This window comes from Falco punctatus, assembly GCF_963210335.1.
Source record: "Falco punctatus genome assembly, chromosome: 11".
In the NCBI taxonomy this organism is placed as follows: Eukaryota; Metazoa; Chordata; class Aves; order Falconiformes; family Falconidae; genus Falco; species Falco punctatus.
The window spans coordinates 22,230,848-22,249,979 of record NC_137591.1 but is presented as its reverse complement, the minus strand read 5'-3'; the positions used below and the strand labels follow the sequence as shown (position 1 = coordinate 22,249,979).

At 36.5% G+C, this 19,132-nt stretch overlaps 1 protein-coding gene and 1 long non-coding RNA gene across 3 annotated transcripts in view; one reads left to right on the top strand and one right to left on the bottom strand.

The window, feature by feature from the left end:
- LOC308071571 overlaps positions 1 to 19,132 on the bottom strand; it is a 377,062-nt gene that overhangs the window by 216,960 nt on the left and 140,970 nt on the right. The window lies entirely within an intron of this gene.
- The window catches only part of OLFM3 (olfactomedin 3), a 65,970-nt gene that overhangs the window by 32,063 nt on the left and 14,775 nt on the right, over positions 1 to 19,132 (top strand). The window contains exons 1-3 of one of the 2 annotated variants that reach the window (XM_080407124.1): positions 10,807 to 10,950; positions 15,593 to 15,739; positions 17,890 to 18,045. In XM_080407124.1, the coding sequence (XP_080263250.1) occupies positions 10,822 to 10,950; positions 15,593 to 15,739; positions 17,890 to 18,045 (432 nt within the window). In that variant the 5' untranslated portion in view covers positions 10,807 to 10,821. Of the gene's footprint in view, positions 1 to 10,806; positions 10,951 to 15,592; positions 15,740 to 17,889; positions 18,046 to 19,132 lie in introns of those variants that run through there. The other variant, XM_080407123.1, reaches the window with a different exon arrangement.

Below are 19,132 nucleotides of genomic sequence, written 5' to 3'. Positions count from 1 at the left end.
ATGCCTGCATTGAACTTCTTGTGGACAGAAACCTTTTTCACTGGAAATGAAATCTTTGCTTCTAATCTATTCATTGATACCCACTCCTCACACATTTCATACGTTTCTCCTGTGAGATAATAGTCATCTCTACAGTTTTTAATTTTGATACTGCAGACAGAGGGGTATGACTGCACACAGGGATTAAGTGCTGGAGATGATAATAAATAGCCTTAAACTGCTAAAAAGACATTTAAAAATATAGGTTAAAGACTGTAAGGAAGGTGTCGGAAAACAGAAGGCTTCTGATGTGATATCGTCTGAGTCTTCATCATTTATACTCCTCTGTTATCAGCTCACAAAACCCTGCAAAACTGCAACATTCTAGTCATCTTGTAAATTGCGAATGACCTTGTTTCCTTTGGTCATAAAAGGCAACTATAAAAAAAAATAAAAAAAAGAGTGCAATGTGAGATGATGTGTACCATTAGGTTTTTAGAATACTTTGCATCTGGAAGCTGAAACATGAGCCTTATGTGTGTGGGATATGTCATTGATCAGTTTGATGTCAGAACTGCTTACTGTGCTGTAAAAGCTTTCTTCTTTCACTGCCATGGCCTGTAGTATCAGACATTCCACTGCATGACTGCAAAGCAACAGAAAACCCAACCATTTTCCACCATCTCTTCAACTGCTGCAATCATGTTCTGTAATAACTGAAAAATCACTCATCATTAGTCCAAGACCACAGCTTTCTAACTCAGAGAATAGGATTCAATGCCTGTTTTAGAGACACATGAAAAATGCGGTAAAGCCTAACACATTACAGGGTGAAGAATCGCAAGCATTGAAATGATTAACCTTTAAGTTCCACCATGCAAGCTACATAGTCATATTGTGAACACAGCTGTTTAGACTATCCCTCCAGTTTTTATTTTCCACAAGTTTGAAAAAATATTCTACATTTCTCTCAGTGTTTACATTGGCTTACAATTTTCTGTGCCTAGTTTTACAGGAACTTCCAATGTACACCATTCTTTTCCATTCAAAAGAACATGGCCTGTCTTAACAGTTGCTAACTGTTGCATATATGGATTTCTCTGAGTGTTGTGCTAATAGTAAGGCTTTGCAAAGTGGTATGTCAATCACACCGAAGTCAAACGGCTTGTAGAAGTGCAAGAAGGAAAGTTAGAATACAAATTACTTCTTTCAAAACCATGTGGATATCTGCGGTTGTCCTACACGCTTGCTGAGCCTGGGATCCTGGAAAATCATAAGCTATATGAAGTAGCCTTATGTGTCCCCCAAAAAAGGCAACTTCCAATACTAAGAATATTAACCAGTTCAGGATTTTGTTGATTCTCAAGGAAGGGTATCAACCCTCATGCAGCAAGCAGTATACCTAAGGTGACAGAATGGCCATGCTGAGGATGGGCACGCTAGCATGACTGCCACTGTCTCATGCATAAATACTAAATTTATTAAAAGGTGCTTTGGACTGCCTGTCTTCTAGGTGTCTCTCTTTTGTTATATTCAAGTGACAAGTGGAGCAAAGAAGCAGCAATCCTTAATACCTCACCACTAATAGCTCCGATTTTTTGTCTCTTTCTTCCTCCCTGAACCTTTCTTTTCCTTTCTTCTACTAATTTTACAAAGTTATCGTAAATGTTTCATGTTCAAACTAGTTTTTACAATCTCGCTTCTCACCCACATGCAAAAATATCAACCACCCATATCAAAACTTACAAAATGACGTTGCTTTATTTCAGGAAAATGGCAGCCAAGATTAAACCCCATTTTATTTAGTTTTTTATTTATTTGTACAAGCCACCAGTAACAGCACTGATCTTCACGCCATCTGGGACACGTTTGTGGGTCTTTTCGTATTTACATTTGGGTTCGTTCACTGCTGTGCGTTACAGAAGTGCATTACTCACAGTACTATCTTCAGACAACAGCACCACTTTAAAGAATTTCTCTTTTCCCTCGCTAGGGGCTGGGAACAGAACCTTAGACCTTCAAATTTGACACCCAAATTCCTCATCCCTGGAAAGCTTCAGTTGCTGTTAGTGTTCTGGCCCTCCACAGCCCTGCAGGGGCAGCACCCATCCCTCACAAGGACAGGGATAGCCCAGCCACCCAAAGCATTACACCCCTGTTTTGGTAATCTCATTAAAAAGAAAATCAAACAGAGTAAAGGGCAAGATTCATAAAAATGAGTGATTGAATCCTTTAAAGTGAAATATGTTTTAAAACTTTTATTTCTGTTCTGTGAAATATAAATAGGAAATAAAAAAGGCAGCTAGAAAAATAGTGCATCATAATTTCACTGGGGTCTGTGAGATTATTTTTCTGCAAGTAATAAAATTTTGATTGATTTCCAAATAAATATCTTTAGTTCTCTCATCATTATTCAAATCAGAAGCTTTCAGGATTGTTACAGCCTTACAAAAATAACTACTGCTTGCTTTCCATACCCTTATTTAAACATAGAAATATTTTACAGCATCTTTGATCTCGGATCAGGCTTTGTGACGCATACATGGAGTATTTTACTCATTACTGAAATGCAGCCATCTCTGAGGTGAAACATAGTATCTGTTTCATTGCATTCAAAGCCCTATACAGCATTTAGAACAGATGACGCTACCAACTGAAACTGCAGGAAGTCTGTGCTAGACAGAACAAAGCTAACTACTGGAAACTGGCCATAGCCTTCAGATTAACGCCTGTCTTGCAGCAAAGATCGCCCATGGAATTTTCTCAGTATTCACATATGCACCTTGTATACTTTCATCCCTGTTTGAAAGTAAGCTCGTCAAGAAACAGTATACGTTAGAAATGGATTTGCTTGCAATGAGACATGTTCACAAAATCTGATTTTGAGTATTTTGCAGGAAACACATGCAGTTCCTTCTGAACAGCCGTATAATTTTCTTTCTTGGTCTTTCTGTCTACTGAAAGAGATCTTCATATCCCAGAAGGGAAATGTTGTTAATGCCACTTGTTAGAAAACCCTAACAGGAAGATGCTACAGCCCTTAAATGCCCATATCAATGGCATGCTGGTTAAACCTAGACATTTTCTGTTACTGTCTACATGTACTGTAGCTTGAGGGGTGCCAGACCACTGGAAGTAAGCGCTAGTTTAGACTTCTGCAGAATTTTCCCTATTTCATCATTACAGAGAATATGACAGGGATACGTTAGCAGAGGGCATCAGTATGACATGACAGTTTGAGAAGATGCTTGCCAAAAGAATGTTTGAGACATGGTGGGATAATGGGCAAATCAGTAGGGTTATCCTACTTTTTTCATTTCATGAAATCCATTTCACTTTTTCATTTGTCAGTTTTTAGAGTCCTGGTGACTATCTGCATCAGGAAATAAAAGAAGGATAAACCCAAATATTTCTATAATGCAAAAGTGTTTATTACATAATTATACATACATAGACCTGTTTGTCAGAATGCAGCAGAAATCAAAAAACAGTAGATGGTTCCTTTGCTCTCAGTTCCAAAGACAACACTCAGCCAAATGTGAATACAACCACGCTACTACATAAAAAAGGAGATGAGCTGCATCCATGTTCAAACTATCTAACTCTAAATCATGTCCAAGCATAAAAGGAAAAGGTAATCGGGGGGGGTGTTAACAGCAAACAGTATGGTTTGCTATGGGCCAGTCTCCATCACCATGCCCCAACCCTGTTGCATTTAGAAGTACAGACATAGGCCATTAGTATTTTCCCAAAGCCAAATTTCCCCTTTTATAGGGAATTTTATTTTAAAAGCCTCTTCTACTTCATTTCTCTCTTTTTCTCACTCACAAAGGTTCACAATTTTAAAAAGGGACTGAACAAATTTACCTGTGGCTATCAAATGTGACAGTCCACAGGCAACCTCCAGTTCAGAGGTCTGTAGCCACTGACTGCCAAAAGCTGTAAGCATGCATTAACCAGAGAAAAGTTCAGTAATACTGGTGATTTTCAGAGAGTTTAAATGGACTTCTGTTCTAAGTATCTTGTGTCTCTATTTTCTGACATCTAGTTGCAGTCAGAGCCAGCTGAAGCCGCTTATTTTATTAAATTACCAACAGAATTCACTGATTTTCATGGCTCAAGCTCTACTCTAGGACTGTATAGGATCTAACTTCACAGTGAATTTCAGCTTCTAGACATCTTAAAAGTTTCTTTTTAAATCCTCATCCACCCTCAACAGAATAATGTATATTTTGAGGATAGAAAAAAAGACACAATTACACATAGTTAAAAGCCTTAAGCATGAGGATTACTGCAGGAGGAATTATACATAAATCCTTATATCCAGTCCCTAAAGTTTTCAAAAGATGATCAGAACTGCAGTACTGTGCAATGCTCAACCAATTTCAGACCCAGGACCATCCAACATTGCACCCTGCATTTCTGTAGATGTTCATAGCAAGAGGACAGATCCCAGGATCCTCCAAAAGCATGCAGATTCCCAGCTTCTGTTGAAGGGAAGAGGACTCTGCACAATCTTTTGTCATTCTCTAGTAGATATGTTTATATTTTAGAAAAGAAGCTTTTTGAGTAAGCGTGAATAACCTTGATCACCCAGAGAATTAAAGAGGACACAACAGAAAAGAGTGATTTCACTAAACTTTTTCTCCCATTAGATCCATCACCATATCACACATTTGAGGGAAAAGCTTATGAGGTTTTACTGAGTATCTGATATAAATGTTATTGAAAATTAAAATGGCAAGAAATGAACTGAAGAAGTTTTTGTTTTCATTTCTGTTCATCCTTCCCTGCCCATTTGTTTTTTCCCAGCTGTTCCGATTAACTGCAAACCTCCCTGAAGCACACTGCTTCTGGTTTCAGGCAATTCTCATCACGAACTAGAGCCCACTGCAGACACACCGCTTGGTTACTCTGTACACTTGGGAACTGCTAACTGCAGAATACAAGAGAATAGGTGGAAAAAAACGTGAAAATGCTTTCTAAAAACAGGATCTTCATTCAAAGGAAGCTCCCTGAAGACCACTTCAGAAACAACGTCACCTCAACAGCTTTGGTATAGAAGCACATACAGGACAACAGACTTCAAAAATTCCTTGCTCAATACCTCTACTACCAGTGGAGATGCCTGACTGAAGAATGTCACTAGGTATGCACAGATGAGATGGTGAAAAGTTACTCTCTAGAAAGGGCTCATACCTCTCAATCTGCTCTTACAAAGAACATGGATATTACTACTCACAACTAATACTGCAAAGCCAGAGGTTTTTGTTGAACAAAACCATAGAGTTAGATGAAGAAGCTAATGTTTTCTCAGTGTTTCTGAATCCAGAGAACTGGAATTGAACTGAAAGGGCAAAGATGTAATTTCTCAGTCCACAGTCCACCTGCAGCTCTATGAATTTTAATTGCTATCCAAATTCTGAGAACTTTGCTTTGTACATGCATTAACATTATGTGAATAAATAACAATACTCAGGAACATGACTAATGTACTGACGTACATTTTTTAAATGAATATACTACTGAGTTGCCACTAGAATACATCACATAAAAAAGAACTCTATACATGATAGAACAACACCATAAACAAGGGAAGCTTTGACTTTTAAACATAAGCTTACTTTCTAAACCTAGCCTGTCAAAGTACAAACTTACTGAGATTTAAGATTCCTGACTTTGCTGTGCTTCAAAGGAAGTTAAGGCAGCTGAGTCATGAGTACACAATCACTTGGATCTCTTATCTGCATAAAATGCAAGGTTTTAGCCAAAACCTTTACAGCATTTACCCATGAACATGATTTTGAACTATAAGCAATATTTGGGAATGAGGTAACTTTTTTTTTTTACATACATTGGATGAGCTGACATCAATTAAGTGACTGCTGCTGACCTTCACCATTTCCTCTTTCTTACAATCGCTGTTTCTTTTTCTCCAGCCAGGAGGTAATTAGATGTTTTTCATGCATTCATGTGTGTGTGGTCACATGTTGCTGATTCTCAGGACATGTGCTTTGTTGCTATTCCTAATACTGACATTAATTACTTTTTATAGTACAGATATTGCCATACCTTGGTTGTCATAACGTAACGTTGGGCTGTATTCTCATCTACATTAGACGTTAATTAACCCATATCAAAATGTAACTGGATCTCAAAGTGAAAGTAAATATCAGAGACTAGAAGAGCCTCCAATTTCTTATATAATAACAAATAAGGGTATTCATACAATACCTTAATAATACCTTTAATACCCCCAATAAGTTATAACATAATTTAACATTACAGATCTGGTATACAGTAACTCTGCTAACAACACTGAAATTGCTACAAATTCACATACTTTTATGTAAGATCAAAATATGGTATCTATAGCTGTTCTGTGTAAATATTTTCACTTTTACTGAGTTTACGAGAAGTTAGCTACGAAAGAGGAGGTTATCATACAAGTAGAAATTTCAGGGTGATCAATAGTAATGTTCACATTTTAGAACTGCTGTCGCTTCTAGCTCTGGTTCAGAAAACTACTTCATAGCAGTTTATCATAGACTAGAAATACGAAGTTGCACCTTTTTTTTAAAAAAAAAAAGCAAATCACAGACTTGAAACATAAATGGTAAAGTTTTGTTTCTACATCCTAACAAGATGAGAATAACTCTTCAGTTATTCTGTGGTTTCTAGTAAGATCTTTATGTATGTGATTTCAGATATGTTTCTCTCAAAAGTTTTCTCCTGTTTGCTTGCCATTTTTTAATTTACCCAAACATTTTTGGCAAAATACAGCTAAAATTATTTTAAAGTTTTAGCTCCTTAACAGAAGGGGGTTTTGGACATTTCTAGAGTCCTGCTAAGAACACAAACAAAATATAGTTCCAGTGAGTATTTCCACTGTTCAGGAAAGAAACTTTTTTTTTTTCCTCTGTTCCCACATAATGTCTTCTCGAGCAGTACTGCTGTGAAGTAACTATTTTACAAATGGGTACATGAAATGAGGAATATTAGATATCTAGAATATTAGCTGTTACACTGAACAAGTAATGTCCCCATCCAGGGCAAAAGTGTAGCCTATGTAAACAAACCCAAGCTTAGAATTCAATTTGCAGCAGTATAGGACACAGCTGCCACATACCTACAGCCCAAGAAGAATGGTTTTGCAGCTTTCCAGTGTAAGCTATACTACTGTTAGCCCCTGGGCTAGGGCTGCATTAGAGGACTTGCATATACCCCTGCAACCTGCCGTTACCCCTGCACTGCCCTTCTGCAGTTACAGGGGATCAAACTTCAGCACCATGCGGAGGGACACCAGGCAGATACCGACTATACGGTAATTTTAAATTATACGACCAGCCAAGAGCACTGGAGGATTATCTCCTGCTACCATCTTTAAAGATGTATGTAGCAGCGATCCCATGAATCACATAGCAGCAGGTTTTCTCTTTAGCAGGTAAACTAGTTGGAGGAAAATAAAGTTCTAAATTACGTCAATGAATACTCATCAGAGAAACCAAGCAGCATGTCATCTGTTAGGAATAATCATAATAAATAAACAAAGAGCATTCTTTGCAGGAACTGACAATATACTGAATTAAGGATAATAAGCAGTAATTATTCATCTGGACTTCAGAAAAGCCTTTTATTGCCTTTTGAACTCACTTTGTCCAAGACTAACAGTCAGGAGAAGATCAATTATGTTCTTTTGTAGAACAGAAAACGTTTAAGAGAAGAAAATGAAAAATATTAACAGCTGCAGATCAATGTGGTAAAAAAAAAATAAAATTTATCATTTCTTTAAGGAAATGTCTTAGAGAATTAATGGGCTTATTAAACTTCTGAAAGAAAAAAAGGAACAAAAAAGTTGATAAAACTAGTAAATTACAATCTTTTTTGTGTTAGCTCTACATACAATGCTGCCATACTTCATAAGAGCCCAACACAACTAGAAAATTATGCAACATTGTCAAGTGTTATCTAACCATATTGGAAGTAATCAACGGAGTTACTTGGGAAATCGATAAATAGCCAATGAAGTGCAACAGTTGAGCAAAAAGCCTGACTCTTGATGTCAGTCTGGACTGTCCAATATGCACATCTGTCCAGTGGACAACTTTGCGCTTATCTCCACAGAAACACAATCTCTCTTCCCAAGACTCCACTCACTATGACCATCATGTTGAGGTAATGCTTGAGTGACCTCTCAGTCTCAAGACACCATATCAAGGGTGTCTTGCCACAGGGTCTCTGTCTTCAGAAAAATATACATGACCACCATCACACAATCGAAGCTTTTATAAAATTTATCTTCTGAAATACAGCATATGCTGAGTAAAACAGCTGCCATTACAAAACTGTGAAATGCAGGAGTGCTGCTGATGCTCTGGATCCAGCAGCACATCCCCATACTGGCCTGAAATGTGGCACACACCAGCCATCTTTGCACTTTGGTTTTCACAGTAAGGAACCCAGACGCCTGGCTGCAGCCAGTGTATTGCAGCAGTTGCTCCAGACAAGCAGGAGGCCAAGGTCCTAGATCACATCCCAGAGAGTATGCACAGACACTGCTAGAAAAGTTGATCTGTGAAACCTAATGCTGCTATTGACTTCTTTGGAGTCAACGGAACAACAGAAAGTAGAGACCACTGGCTCTCAAGAGGTATCAACAGTGTTATGAGATTTAACAAAACTGAGCTGTTTTATGGGCTTGATTACCATATTTGCAGTATATAAATGCATTAATGAAGGGGGGGGTATTAAGTAGCTGAAAGAAATTCTGGCTGTTGGAAGATGATGAAAACTATAATTGTCAAAAAAGGTTTAATGGAAAATTGCAGATTTAGATTGAACAGAGCATTTCTCAAATTTGCTATCTAATCATGATTTCTAGTAAGTATGTTTTTCACCCAAAACATAATTAAACTGTGGAACTCCATGCCAGTGGATGTTGTGCCTCCTAAAAATAGATATGAGTTAAAAAGTTACTTGAGAAATTCATGGATGAAAGCATCATCAAAGTCTGGCCCAGTAAGTACTACAGTTTACTAGAAGGTTACACCAAGAGTACTACACTGTGTTTTTTCTCTTACATTCCTCTTTTAAGTATCCACTGCTGTCCATTGCTAGAGAAAGGAGCTAAATGGATCAAGTACTGGTCCAGTGCAGCATTTTTTTACTGGGATACTTTTACTGGAACTGAGCAAAAGAAACATGTTTCCTTATTCAGCCATTAGCATCATCAGCTATCAGTTCATATTTTCAAAGCAATCCAAGCTCTTTAGAAATTATTATGCCGTGCAGAAGCTGTATATAAGCAAACTCATATTCTTTCACTGTTGTAAAATGGATCTCTTCAGTGAATTAGGTTTCTCTTCAGTGAATTAGGTTTTCTGAGTATTTGAAATATTTCACAGCTCACTTTACTGTGTAACTCCCAGAAAACACGTAACACTTGGATACACAGAATTTAACCCTGTATTCTATTGCTGGAAGAATCCTTATAAGATTATATAAAAGGTCTCCATGTACTTTTAAATTTCTTTTTAAAAAATTAATTTTCCGTGTGTCTTCATTAAAGTGCAGAGATTTTTTGAAATAATTCTGAATGAATGCTGGAAGAGAGAGGTCTAGCCTGAACTTGGTGTATGAGCTCTGAGAATCTGAAACAAGGTTTTAGTATTTTTAAGAAATGCATTCATGATTACACAGTCCTATGAAAGTACATCCCTTCAGTTTCACTACAGATTTCCTGCATACTAACAGTCACAACTCCTTAAGAAAAATGTAGTCTTTTGGGCACAAAGTCCGTAACTGCCTCTGGGAACAATACAGGGGTCTACCTCTCTGCAAACTTTTAAGCAAGTTCTTTAAAATAATTGCTGTTAGAAATCCTTGCTCAGCATTTCTTCTTTTTAAAATCATTCTTAAAAAGTAAAATCACACCAATAGCACAATGATTTCTACACTCTTTTTTTTCTGGTGTGTTTTCTTTTTTTCCTACATTTGCTAAATTTATGAAAAAGACAAATTGCTACCAAACCTGGAGATCATTCTACACCACTAGAGAACAGTAGATTCAACAGCAGATTAGAGCCAAATGAAGCCTCAAAATGCTACATGAGCAACCCACAATTTCTCTTCTGTTCCCAACCAAACAGCAATGAAAACATACTGAGTCTGCCAGCCCTGGATGAAATACTCTCAGTATAAAAATGTGTAAACTAACAAGAACACTGAGAAGTGTGGATCTTTACTACTCTATAATGGTTTTTTATGAATAGAAATATAATCAGCTGTGCAAATTATAAAGTCACTGGTTTGTAATTTAGGTGAGATCAACAAATCAAGGGAGATGCAAAAAAGTTTCTGGTGTTTTCATGGGCAGGCTGACAGTTCTGCCCCTTCCCCATCCACTTAGACAAGTATGGCATTATATTTAGAAATAGACCTGGGCATATTTCTACCAAAGCACTGATGGGGAGTAGGGCGTTATTTCTGTTTGTGAACATGTACCACTCTGCAAGGACTGAACTAATTAAGTGCTAATTAACTCTCTAGCACCTATAAAGACGTAATTCACCCATGCTAATTCCCATTGGAAACTGCGACGATTATTAGCATAGAAAGGACTGTTTATTTAGCGGTCAGCATAAGATAGTCATAAGCATTTGTTAGTAAGAGCAAGAGGACAGGGGGCAAATAAGGATATGAGTGTTTTTAATGTATGATTAAATCTGGTTAGCTTGATCTCCTTTCATGCTGTGGATGTTGTGCGCTGCAGTCACGCCTCTCACTGCCAGCCTGCACTGTGATGATAATCAGTCACAATGAAAACTCATTAACTGCATAGCAATGAGTCCTCCACTGCTGAAGCTTGGTGCTGTTCTTAGTACCATGGCAATGATCTCTAACTGGATGTCCCAAACTCTCCCATCTCTAGCAGGACTAAATACCACCAGAATAACCACTTCAGATTCTCTAGTAAGTAGCTGTGATGTGTTGCAAGCCATCTTAATGCTGAAGTAGTATTTATAAATGCCAGCAAAAGCTTTAGTTTGTTGCCTCTTTGTAAATCTCTTTTTAAGCTATTAATCTTCCTATCATTACTTAATGCATGCTTCTCTTTGGGCACCATAAAACTGCACATTGATGAGGATATTGTGGTCTTGCTATGAAGTGAAAGAATTTAAAATAGATTTCATAAATATTTAAGAACAAATCTTAAGCATGAAATGCTAAAAATAGCACAGCAATGTAGTTGCATTTGTCTATACTTTGTTTTCCTACATTTACTGTTCCAGAAAAACATATTGCATTATTAAGAAAAAAAAAATATATCCAGCAGGTTTGTCTTTGTCTGAATAACGTTATATATTAGCTATTCACTACAATGTGCAAGGGGTCTGATTCTTCCCTATTTTTCTTTGTTGGAGTATGTTTAAGCAAATAAATAGTTGTTATAAAACAAAATAAAATTGGTACTAGGAGGTTGGGCACCAGAATTTTGGAAAGGCTGACAGGGGAATAATACAAGTGACACAAATACCACTTTGTATGGTTGACGCTCATATACAGCAGCCTCTGTTAATGAGGACCTACAGAAAAGCTGTGATTAACTACTCATAAGAAGCCTAAAAATTAAAGTAATACTTTAATTGGATAAGAGGGAACATTATACAGGTATGTGTAAATTAAACTAGAACACCATTTTCCTAAATGTTTAATAAAACTCTTCTCTGTGTATTTTTTTAGTGAAACTGCAATCAGACATTTACATAATAGTATGTTATGTAAAATGTAAATTTAACTATTTGTACAGTAGTTCACTATGCTCAGAGCTTAGTTTTTTGCTTGTAACTAAAAATGATGCATTCACTAATCAACATTTAATTAGTTGAATATACGCATTCAGTCAATACATTACTGCAATCACTGCATTTAGACTTTAATTATTACTTCTTTAAAATTAATTAAATGATGTTGTAAGAAAGACTTCTGTTGTGTTTTAGAGCAGCAAAAAGGTAAGAAGACAAGGAAAAGCTCTATTTTGTTTTCCTTGAATGTAACGTGCTCATTGAACTACAGTATGTATTACTTGTTCTTCTGGCAGTATGATATTACAAGTAATAAAGTTTCCTATCACATTTAAATCCAAGTTTAAAGTTGCAACTGAGTAACTACAAGATGCACACTAGTTATTATAACACACACATATATGTTTATACACACACACATCTACATGTGTTTATACATATTAAAATGTTCAGATTACAACTAGTGTAAACTGTCATGCCTCCCTTGGCTACAACAGAGCACTGCTGATATAGATGCCTCCTAAGTATTATTTCAATAGCACTCTTTGCACTCATTGACTTGGAGTTACATGCATATTTTGTGTTTCAAGGGGGGTAGCAGGGTGCCAGTAGAGCTGGGGAAGCAGTCGTGAAAACCTGATTGTCTGAGCTTTGCAACATCTACCAAGTAAAAAAAATACGAACTTTGATCATGGGGGGGTTCTTCTTGCAGAAAACCAAGCACGACAGATCTGCTACTTTCTCTAAACTTTGGATGTTGGCTGTGAGACTATGCCCCAGGTGCTCAGTAATTCTGAGGTCACTGACTGTTTTAACTGCAATCGAGTTATCCGCTAGCAGTTTGTCCAGTGAACATCACGGCACATGCATTTCTCCATAAGTTCTCTCCTAGCACATACACAGTTCATAAATTGTGTATATCGTACCAGGAAGGGAAAAAAAAAAATGGAAAAAACTCCCAACTTTACAGTTTCAGCTGGAAGAATTGTAGAAGGAAGTAGGGTTGGGGAAAGGGCTTCCCCTTTTGAGCTCTGTTTCAGTCCCAGGACTGAAAATGCAAGACAAATTGAAAAATACTGTTTATATTTAAGAAACCATATTAAGTATACATACTGCCATTTGCCCTATCACTAGTAACAATGGAGGTAACCATAAGTTTTGTCAGAACATATAAAAGCACAAGTGAAAAACTAAATCTTCTGGAGGTAAGTGACGTGTGTCTTTAGCACAGCAGCCTGCCAAGGCAATGGTTAATATTGGTCTTTGCAGGGACTCCTCTGTTTTCCCCAGATTTCCAAGAACTAGCATAATTTGTTATCATTGCTGTTCTCAACCAGGTATTTATTTTCTTGTTTGTTTATTAAGGCCTGTCAGCAGTAAACCTGCATTTGAAGAGTAGATTCAGTAGCTTCTGTAAGGTTTTGATGCCTTCTAACTCTTCCCCTGCACAGCACAGCAGTTTCTGCTTGAGGTAGGGATTAAATGTCAAACTAAACAAATAATGAAGGGGGGAAAAAAAGTGCACCTACACATATATGATTGTTTTTCTCTGTGATCGCTTATAATACCCATCCTAATAAATGAAGGAACCCTAATGGCCCAAATACAAGGAAGCAAAGAACACCACAAAGAACTGTGGCCTAAGTTGCGGGAATACTATGTGAGCACTTATTTATGCATGGGCAGCCAATAGCCAGGCACTCGTACGGGGCCTGGCAGTCTCTCACTGTGAGAAATATTTTCCCAAACAGCAGTTACTTTTTTAAATCAATCTGTATGTTAGACACTGGAAGAAAATACCTGCTAAGTTAATCAATAGAGTTGTTTTTTTCCTTCGATAAAGCTGAGACATGCACTCATGACATTGCTAGAATATATAAGTACCTTTGATAACACATCCTGGATTATAATGGCTTTACTATAAATTGTGCATAATCCTGGTATCTCACACATTCTCAACTGTAGAAAACTTACTTGAATGCAGTAAAACCAGTTGCTACTAGTCTAAATGTAGCAGGTATAAGGTTCAAATATCACAATTTCTTATAAACTCACGTTAAGTATTTCTGTCAAAAAATAATTATAATCACAAGCTCTAGGTTCCAGAATATGTTCCTGAAATTCAACAAAAATTTAGTTTCCTTGCTCTTGCATGACAACAATGTCTGGGCTTAAATTCTACACAGAATCATGGAAACTACTAGAGTGAATAGAGCTTATGCTTCGCAAGGGTTACCAGCCTTGATAGGCTTCACTTTTCAAACTCACAATTTTAGTAGCTCCTCAAAACCAATTTAAATTGTCTCTACTGATGTAATTTTGTTTAGTTTTTATTGTTCTCCATATCTTAAAGTAGATTCCCCTTGCCCTAAAACTTAAGCTGAAGAGAACACCATAGAGTCAGTATAATTTAGGACTGAACTCCGGATATGCCTTTCTAGCAAATCCTAGGCCAAGTTCAGTTCTCCTCTTTTTACAGTCATCTAAGTTATGACACTTTGTTTTTCCTTGCAAAAGAGAGGAACAATACAATTTTCATTTTTCAGTTAACTCTGCAGTAAAGAGTTCATTATTATCTTCCGTGACTTCTTCAGAAGAGTCATTGTTGGGAAAAGTCTGTCCTCTTTTCTAACTGCAGTCTGCTTCTGAGGTGAGGAACACTGCAACTTATTTTGCACTAAGCTGCCAGTAAAGCATCAATATGAGAGCTTGCCAGTTTAAATAATCACTCTCTGTGCTGACACTGAGTACAATTTTATAATGTAAGTAGTAATTGATTCCAACTGTGTCCAGACCAAAATTACTTCAATGGCATCCATTAGCATCTGTACTATCAAATTTAGTAGTCAATACTATATTAATTAGGAAAGACTAATGCACAATATGAACTTTAAATTACAGTTTAAAAAGAAAGTTTAAAAATTACTTGTGTCCCTTAGTATTATTTCCATAACCTGAATCTTTTCAGTCATCTAATTATATCGCTTTCTCCCATTCCTGTGCTGTGTATTTCTTTACATACCATTAAATAGATACCTAGTCTCACAAGGTTTCACATAAACTTTAAATGCAGCCTGCTCTGCAAGCAAATGTGATTTTTTGCTTTTCCTTCTCAGTCGCAGTTGCTATAAAAAGAACAAGTTAGCAATTTCCAGAATTGTTCTGTCCCAGTGAAGGATGTGCAAAGCCTTAACTGAGTGTGCCATGCTTGCCAGGACTCCCATTTACCTAAACTAACCAGACACTTTTCAGTACTACTTGACAGCAAGCCTCTTTCTCCCCTTTGGTGTATGTGCAGCAGAAGCCAATGGAGAAAAGTTTTCTGTGTGCTGCATCTTTAAAAGCAAACCTGCTAACCCACATCCAGAACTGCTTCTGAGCCAGTTCCCAACGCATGAGTCACACTGTGCTCTGGGGTTTTATATTTGTTCTTTTCTGTCTTTTTTGTTTCCATTAGTCTAAAGTAAAAGTCATTCAGGCTGAAAGAACGTGTTTGTTCTCTGCTGATGAAAAACTGTAACATCCCTTAGCAAAGAATTAAATCAACTAGTTTGTGCTGAATCACAAGCAGAAAACTGTTCTCATCCACCCTGGAAAAAAAGTGTGTTGGACACTTCTAGAAAGCTATTACAAAGGTGTGAAATGACAAAACTGCAAAACCACTAATCTAATTAGTTGAGTGTAATAAGTGTTGACTAGGAGGAGTGTCATTCAAACATATACTGCAAAAATAAAAATATTCTGAGGTATTGGTTTTTCAAACAAAAAGTCAGTTCAGTTCCCTTATTTTTATTATTTTGTTGTTACAGACTCAGATTAGCCCCAAGGAAGGGTGGCAAGTCTATAGTTCAGCCCAGGATCCTGATGGCCGTTGCATTTGCACTGTTGTTGCACCTGAACAAAACTTATGTTCAAGAGATGCCAAAAGCAGGCAGCTCAGACAACTACTAGAAAAGGTAAGTCTTCCCAACAAATTCATCCTTTTGATCACTAAACTTGCCACAGAAATCCACTCCTTTCCCTCTAAGTTTAATACATAATGGAGTACTGAAGCGTTACCTAATAAAAATATTTCTTCATGGTATACCCCAATATGTGTGTTCTCACCACTGATAATTATTTGTCTATTTTCCTTGTATGACACCTTTCCCAACCCAAGCCACTTACCTACCAGACTAAAGCTTCATCTCTCTTGTTCACTCCTCCCAAAATTCTTCCTTACACACAGCCAGGACTGATGTTTTTCTGTGTGAAAACAGTTATGAATCCCACCTCAAACTAGCTAGTCGCTGTGGGATTTAACTACAGATTCTGCTTTAATCATGTGAGACTCTGGAAGGTTGCACTTTGTCTTTTATCAACAAATAATGAGATACAGACATGACAGCATCTGCAAAGCAAACCGTACAGAAGAGAAACAGTTCTAATTTTCTTTCATTTGTTCTTTCCTCATATATTACTATTTATTCATTCTCTTTCCCCAAAGAACCCAATTCTTATTGCCAGTATTTTCCACTACTGCATATATAATAAAACCAGTGAAGTGTTGTTTTGCATCAACAGAAAAAATGCTGACCAAAAAAAAATGTGACCTCCCCTCATGCTGTTTGTTTACTTAACAGAGGAAGACTTCAGTGCCCAGAGTCTTTGCTATATTTCCCAAATGCTAAAATAATTATGTCAAAAAAATCTTACTTTCTTTTGGGGGGGGGGGGGGGGGGGGCTGGAGACTAAGATCTCAATGTAGTTTTTGAGCTGCCACAGAAGAGAACCTAAATCACCAGTCTCTAAAATCTATTTTCTTATGATTAGAACTGTGATAATTATGGGCATGTAATGGCATATTACTTCACTAAGTCCATGCAGTGTCATTTAATTAGAGCCTCTATGTGAATGCATCTTCTGCCAAATGGAAACACTCGTAGTTCTTCCAAGACCTGAAGGACTTTATTTGCCCGCTTTCAACAATTAGAAAGCAAAGAAAAAAGAAACGTTACTTTTTTTCATTAAAAATACATTCTAAGAACTGCTAATGGCAACTGTGCAATAACAAATGTATACTATTTTTAAGAGTATTTCATGAGTATTTCCTGAATCTACACATTCTGTAGGTCACAATATATTAGCTTCAAACATGACTGTCAGTTCTAACATTACTTATTCTTGCAAACAACAGAGATACTGTCAGATTTATCTTTTATTAGAAAGGTATATTTTTTGCTTGCTTGGTATGCATTGGTCCCTAATACATTTACAGCGTTCTACTTTTTTTGTGTTTGGGGAAAACCAGACAGTTATTGAAATAGAATAACTGCACTTGTAAAATGTGTCATTTTTAAGACTGGCAAATGCATTGCTTTTATAGCAGATACTTTTAAAAATATGTATAATTTAATCTAGATTACACTTATTCTTGCCTCTTTGTGGTGAAAGTTCTCACTATAGCTACAAAGTCACTTGCTCTACAAAAGCTACCTGAACATTCAGTACTTCTCATCTGTAAAAAAAATGTGGGTTTCTGCCAGTGAGAGAACTGATAAGATTTCTAATTTTATTTCTATTTACAAAAACCTATTTGACAACGGGCACACCCTAGCTTATCTCTGGATAGTCTTATGAATTCCTTATACTGATTATTATATAAATGCCTACTAGAAATAAAAATCATGCTCTTCATACTAAGCAAAATCTCCAAATCACAGTTCTGTCCCTCCCAAGGTGCTTGCAAGGAAACACATGCTATATAGCATGTCCTGAAGAACAGTCAGCATCTACTACAAGTGTCAGAGTAGATTGCACTGCCTAACAGCCTTTTTTGAGCCCACTGATAACAGTGCTGAACGGATCTTTCTCTCTTTACCTCAAAGAAACTAGTACCAAATCATTTATGACTTCAAGGTCTTGCTCCCGATAGTCCTCTGTTAGCCCTGTTCCCCAATTTTTGTACTGTCATGTAGCTATGGAATTTAAAACAATAACATGGTATAAATGACTCACAACTAAGCATTGACATAAGCACATTCTATTGCCTGACATTTAACTACCTAACCAGGAAAAAAAAGTAAAGCAACAAAAGGTGCATTTAGAGAGTGTTTTTCTTTAACAGGTTCAGAATATGTCCCAGTCTATTGAAGTTTTAAATCTACGGACTCAGAGGGATTTCCAATATGTTTTAAAAATGGAAACACAAATGAAAGGGCTGAAGGCCAAGTTTCGGCAAATTGAAGATGATCGGAAGACATTAATGACAAAGCATTTTCAAGTAGGTTTTATTTTAACAATAACTTCGAAAGCCTGCTGGAAGCAATGTACTAAGCAGCAATGCATGGACTGATAAGATCTCAGCTTGAAATGCTCATACAAGAGCAACATTAAAAAAGAAAAGCATAATAAATCTTCCTTTATGATGATAATCTTTTGCTCTGTTCAATTTAATTGTAATAGGGAGTAACTATTCATTATTAAGTCATTAGAAAAATGTCAGTAAACGGATTTCTGTTTTTTCTGTATCAATGTGCATGTCATACTAAGAAATTTATATTCATTCAAGCACCAGTGATAAATAGGGAAATCCAATGGAATTAATAGCAAGCAACTAGAGACTTCTGCACTTTTACTGTTGCTTGACATTTACTGCAGTTGAAGGGAAGAAAGCCTATAATAAATCAGGTTATTGTAATTTTTATCCAGTACAATTAAGATCTAATTTCATGTCTGAAGGTTTGCTATTTTGAATTTGGGATGGGGAGGAGGGCAATCATTCCCAGTCACATTTGTGTGATTAAAAAAAGACTTCCAAGGAATTTTAATGACAAGAAAAAACACAAGCTAATCTTTTTGTAAGGAGGAAGGGTTGCAGAGATTACAAAATAGCATTGTGTATTCTGAAAAAGCTGTCTGAAGTATTCTTAAGGAAAAAATGTTAGTTCTTTAAATATGGTCTGATAAATTGATATTTCAAGACTGTAAGACAGCAAAATAGGATCTAGAAAATACATTACATTGTTAACCAAATATGTATTTTTAAAGTTTACATTACATTGTTAACCAAATATGTATTTTTAATGTTTTTATGAAACTTCATGTAAAATGGACTTAATTTTCTAAGTGGTGTTAAATTTAGATACCTAAATAGTTACATTGCTCAGGGGTCTAATTTATTTTTCAGACACTGAATATCTAATGGATCTTGACAGTATCAGGAATTAAGTACACTAATGATCTGACTACCAAACTTTATTTTTTATGATGTCATTCTTGGATTAGAGTTTGAGCACATACTTGCATTTTTTTTCAGATAGTAAGAAATGTCTCCATCTTTCTTCTCTGCATCATTCATTACTACAATA